This window comes from Alligator mississippiensis, chromosome 11 (assembly GCF_030867095.1).
Source record: "Alligator mississippiensis isolate rAllMis1 chromosome 11, rAllMis1, whole genome shotgun sequence".
Taxonomy (NCBI): Eukaryota; Metazoa; Chordata; order Crocodylia; family Alligatoridae; genus Alligator; species Alligator mississippiensis.
Window position 1 is genome coordinate 54,988,150 of NC_081834.1, and position 5,799 is coordinate 54,993,948.

Consider the following 5,799-nt stretch of genomic DNA (forward strand, 5'->3'; position numbering starts at 1 on the left):
GGCCCACACACACCCCCTGCCCCACACAACCCCCCTGCCCCCCGCCCCACACACTAGCGGGCTAAGGCCTGGGGCAGAGGGTTGGGAGTGGGGAGCACTGTCAGGGATGGGAGGCTGTGGGTCAAGAATGAGGAGCACTGCCAGGGACAGGAGGCTGCAGGCTGGGAGTGAGGGATACCGGCAGGGCCGGGGGTCCGTGCCTTGGGAGTGCGGAGCACCAGGTTATGGGGGCTGCTCAGCACCACAAAGCAGCAGGGAACACAGCTGCAGCTGCACCCATGTCCTGGTGAGCGAAAGAGGCAGGGGGAGCTCTGATTTGCTGTGATAAAGAAAACAAAAATCAAATGCCAAAGTAGATAGGTATTTAGAATTTATTTTATTATAATGATGAAGGCACAAGTAGGTTTCCAAATTGCTTTACAATTGTGAACATATCAGGAAAACATTGTGTACAACTGATATCTATATTTATACTAGTGTTTCACTTTAATTTTGGAAAAACATGAATTTTGGGTTTTACATCAGAGAATTTGGGATTTTTAAATGGGGAAACCTTGATCCCAAGTGATGAGTCAGATGCTTTCCTCGCTGAGAGCCATCGACTTCTCCCCTATGTCAGGTCTGAGCCCTCAAGGCTGCAGAAAAATCTTTTGCAACGTGAATAGAGTGAAAAGATCCCAGGCAGGGCCCCAGACCTGAGCTACCCCCAGCTCTGCTCCAGGCGGTGGGAGGTCGGGGGTCCCAGCGGACAGTCAGGACCACGGGGCCTTACAAACCATGCCCTGACTCTCCCCAAAGCGGCTGCTCTCCCTGACGTGGTTTCTCTCTGTTCGTGGCAGCAAAAGGCAGCAGCCGAGAGGCAGAAGGTTGTGGCTGCGTTTGAGCGACTGCGCCGGTTTCTGGAGGAACAAGAGCGACTCGTGCTGGCCAAGCTGGGAGAGGTGGAGAGCAGGATTGAGAAGAGTCAGGGGGAGACTGTCACCCAACTCTCCGAGGAGATTTCCCATCTCACCAACCGGATCAGGGAGCTGGAGGGGAAGTGCCAGCAGGCCGCCAGTGACCTCCTGCAGGTGAGGCACATGAAATGTCTGCAGTCCCAGTGAAGGGGAGGGAAAGGGCTAAACCTTGGGTCTGCCAGGACCAGGTGCATAACTGAGGAGGGGCGACAAGGGCAACAGCCCCTGACAGGCACGTGGTGGCAGTGATGGGAGATGCAGAATATCAGCCCCAGGTGCTGCTGCCCTGTGCATGCCCACTGCCCAAGGTGCATGGCTGCCCTATTACACCTCTTGGGGATCGCTAAATCAGGGCTTGTAAAGGGGCTGAACTTTCCCCAGATCCTCTGTGTGCGGCACTCGGAGTCTGAGGACAAAGTGCGTCCCCTCGGGCAGGGGGTCCCCGGTGTGGGGCATTGCACTGAGCTCACTCTTGCATCTTTGTCTCTCCCTTTAGGACATGAGGAGCACGCTGAGCAGGTACGTGGCTCCACCTGACTCCCCATAGAGGGAAGGGTCCTGGAGACAATGCAATGGGCACATCCCTGCAGGGCACCACAGCACAGCAAGCGCTGGGACTGTCCCTGAGGTGGGAAGCATGAACGTCCCCCTCTTCTCCTTGGGGAAGTGACGGCTTTGGGCGCTGGTGGCCTGAAAACTGTAAAGTGTAATCTGGGTTTTCCCCCTCTTGTCCCCGGGGAATAGTCCTGGCCACCAGAGCTTGAGCCAACTACCCGTGAAGTCTCTGCTCCTTTCTGATCCCAGGAAATGTCCTGGACATTTTGGAGCTGAAGAAAACATCCCTGCTGGGGATCGGTCCCTTCTGGGGGAGCTGCCACTGCCCCCGTGGGCAACTGTTGCCTCCCGAGTCTGGTGGGTGGCATTGGCTGTGGGGCAGAGCTGGCAAGCTCCTGCAGGCACCGCTGGCCCTCCTACACGTCACCTATGACTGCCACTGTCTGTGCTGCCCCTGTCCCTGCAGCTGAGGAACTTGAACAGAGTCAGTCTCCAGGTCCCTCCCTCTCCATCCACCCAATGCTTCTACCATGTAGCTGAGCTGCAAAAAGAAAATCAAATAACACAGACTCGTTTTTCCCAGGTGCAGGAAGGAGCAGTTCCAGCTGCCAGAGGGGATTTGCTCAGAGCTGGAAACAAGACTCAGCATGTTGTCTGGACAAACGCTAGCTCTACAGGAGACTTTGAAGAAGTTTCAAGGTACTGAGAAGGGGGCTGTGAAAGGGAAGAGGGAAGTGTCCTTGTTGAGGAAGAAGAGACAAGCAGTTGGTTTGAATTTGGAGCCAGATTTTTTTTTAATTGGGAGATAAACTAAATGTGCTGGACTGATATCAAAGGTAACAGGAGTGAAGACACGAGGCAAGGGCTTCTCTCTGCCTTTGTGTGAATCGCTGATGAACCAGGACTCCTCTGGGCACCCCTTTGCCCTGGGTGCAGAGCCGCAGGGCCCCTGCTGCTCCAGCGCTGCTCAGCATGGGCACCTGCAGCCGGGGTGGTGGGAGCTGCGGGGCCCTGCCCCACTCAGAGCGAGCCCCAGTGCCTCATGTCAGGCCACCAAAATTGAGACCTGAAATTAAACATGAGGCAGGCTGTCAGGTTTGGATCCTGCTGGCTTGACCCCAGGGAGTGCAGGGGGAAGGCTCCCAAGGGGCAGGAGAGGAGCAGGGAGGGAGCAGAGCAGGCAGGTGGGGGTGTCCTGGGTGAAGCTGCACCTCTGGTATCCTGCACCCCCACAGGGGCCGCTGGAGCAGAGAGCGACTCTGTCTGGACCCCTGGACTTCCCCAGCTGGTGCAAGCCCTTACCTATCCCCTCCGCCAGTGAACAAGAGAGCTGTGAAGCTTATCCTCTTCCCACCGGCTCCCCCTCCACCCCCGCTGCTTGTCCCTTTCTGTCACTGAGTCCCTCACCCCAGTATCTAAGGGGGCAGGATGGGCTGGGCACTGAGCTCCCCTGGATCCGCGGTGTTACATTTCTGCCCCTACTCCTCTGCCTGCACTTGCAGCTCCCTCCCGCCCTGTCCTGGGAGACGAGGCCGCGCTGCAGGGGAGCAGGGAGATGTGGAGGCAGCTTCTGCAGCCACCGTCCCAGCAGCAGGGCAGGAGCTGCCCCGGGGTCTCTGCTCCGTCTCAGGGGCTCAGGACCGAGGCAGGTCCCAGCTGGAAGTGTGAAGCAGACACTGGAGGCCTAATGTCTGTGCCCCTTTCCCCTGCAGAGACTCTGCCGTCCACCTTGGAGAAGGGCAAAAGGGTACCAGAGGGATCATACACTAAGGGTAAGCACTGGGGAGCTGGTCCCGGCATTAACACAATGATCCAGCAGAGCCCACGGCCGTCCCTGGACAAGAGTCAAACCCTCTCTCAGCCCAGCACCAACCCCCCCGCGCTGGGACGTGGGAAACTGGGCTGGGATTTTCCTATTCTTGCCTATGGATTTGCAGCTACCTGCTCCCTTTCCCCCGGGGCAGGGCTCTCCCCCGTGCCAGGCTGAGGGGCTGCGGGGCCGTCGGTGCTCAGCCCCCGGGCCCAGGGCAGAGGCAGCTGCGGGGGCCCAGGACGGTCGGAGAAGGACGGGGCTGGTGGGGAGGGGGAGGAACGGCCCGTCTGCCCCGGGCTGAGCTCTGCCCTGACGCTGCCATTCTCTCTGCCAGCGACGGTGACTCTGGATCCGGACACGGCAAATCCCCACCTCGTCCTGTCTGCAGATCGGAGAAGTGTGAGATGGACGAACAAACGGCAGCAACTGCCTGACAATCCTGAGAGATTTGATGTGAACCAGTGTGTGCTGGGCCGGGAGGGATTCACCTCCGGGAGACACTGCTGGGAGGTGGAGGTGTGGCAGAGGGACTGGGCCGTGGGGGTCACCAGAGAGTCTGTGAGGAGGAAGGGAGGGATCAGATTTAGCCCCGAGGAGGGGATCTGGGCAGTGCAGCGCTGTGGGGATCAGGTCTGGGCTCTCACGGCCCCTGCTCCCACCCCCCTGTCCCTGCGCCGGGCGCCCAGGAGGGTGCGGGTCTGTCTGGACTGTGCGGGGGGGCAGGTGTCGTTTCTCGATGCTGACACCAAGGCCCCGATCTTCACCTTCCCGCCGGCCTCCTTCGCTGGGGGCAGAATCCGGCCCTGGTTCTCGCTCTGGCCTTGGTCCGAGCTGACACTGTGCCATTGAGTGATGGGGAACAGCCGGGGAACGGACCCCCCACGCGGGGAAATGGGCCGCTCTGGCTTCTTATTCTCTGTGACCCTCAAGGAGTCCCGTCTACCCGCCCCGTCCCCTCCTCTCTGCCCCGGGAGCTGCCCAAGTGAAAGATGCCGTCTGCACCGACAAGCCCATCCCGTTGCACCGACCGATCTGTCCCGGCACTCGGTGGCCCTGGGGGAGTCGAGCGCGGCCACCAGCACGGACCCTTGAGGACGCCGCCCCAGCGATGACTCTGAAACCCGTGCTAAGCTTGGGCCTGCTCACAAAAGTGAAAATACAGAATACGGATGCTAACTGCATGTGGCAAGAGGATGTGAGTTCATGGCTAGGCCATCCGAGAAGGGATAATGAAGTATCTCCTTGGCTCATCTTGCTCTGTTTAGGATGATTTCAGGCAGACTCCTAGCTGTCTGGTGTAACCATATGAAATGTCTATCCTTGATTAATTACTATGGTAAATATTTCTTTTGCGACTAAGTCGTGTTTATGTGCAGGAAGAGACATTCGCCGTATGTGATAGATGTCTCCTCCTGATTCAGTGTGTTTTTCCTGGCTGTTAATCGGTTTCTTGATATGTTTCAAACCGGATCACCTCTTCTTACCGAAGAAGGTAACTCATTCGAATTAGAAACTTCTGATAACCAGTGATGAGCAGGTTTTTCCCGTCAATTATTGCTTGGGACTCTCTTGATTTGCACAACCAAAATAATGCTTTGAAGATGCTAAACTAAAGGGAGAAAAAGGCAGTAAAACAGCAAACAGCGCGCGCTTCAAGAGTGAGAAATCTCTCTGACACCAGTTGCTGATGCGCCCGAATTATTCAAGAAGTTGAAGAGAAACAGACCGCTGCTTCATTGCCTGTTTGGTGAGAAATCATCACTTTATGGCTAATTACTGGACTTTGCTTTGGTTTGGGCTCAGTCGACTTGATTTTAAATACTTGTAGTAAATAAAGCCTTTCTGTCACTCATCGAATGAGGTGTCCTGTCAATCCCTGGGCTACTCCGCAATCCTAGGTTTTTATTTGCTAACACTAGTGCTGGGGCTCAGGGCCAAGTGCTGCTGGGGTCCCTTTGCCCAGAGCCCTGCGGGGGCTGGGGGTGGGGGTGGGAGTGGGGGGCCGCCTGTGTTGGAGCCTGAGCCCATCCAGGTGCTGCTTGTGGGATTTATAAACAAAAGCCCTTTTCTGCTTGGTGGGCCTGTGTAATGTCATGCCCGGGTAATGGAAACAGCTCAGTCTTTTCTCTTCTCCCATCTATCGGCTTGTCCATGGACCAGTGCCAAACTGTGTCAGCTTAAATAACCAGGTGCTTGATCATCATCTCTCCAATGGGCCATGCTTTGCTGTCAGGTGAGCCCACACAACCCCAGACAGCCTCAGGCTTCCTGGGTTTAAGCAAGAGTGGATTTTGGCCAAGTGAACATCTCTAGTTACCTGCCTGGCCACTAGAAACATGTGTAACACGTTCCTCCCACAGTGAGTTCCCTTCTCCTTCGCTGCTTGGAGAGGACATGAGTCCAGGAAGATGCGGAGGGACCCAGAGGCCAGCTCTACGCTGGGCTCCAAGCCTGCGCCCCAAGTCCTGCAGGATC

At 56.9% G+C, this 5,799-nt stretch overlaps 1 protein-coding gene across 1 annotated transcript; it reads left to right on the forward strand.

The window, feature by feature from the left end:
• Positions 1-387: 387 nt before the first annotated feature.
• On the forward strand, positions 388-5,181 carry LOC132243700 (E3 ubiquitin-protein ligase TRIM15-like). Its single transcript, XM_059714094.1, has 6 exons — positions 388-399; positions 840-1,070; positions 1,453-1,475; positions 2,095-2,210; positions 3,224-3,283; positions 3,659-5,181. Exons 1-6 carry the CDS (start codon positions 388-390, stop codon positions 4,171-4,173), a joined length of 957 nt encoding a protein of 318 aa, XP_059570077.1. The 3' UTR covers positions 4,174-5,181.
• The last annotated feature ends 618 nt before the right edge of the window (positions 5,182-5,799 follow it).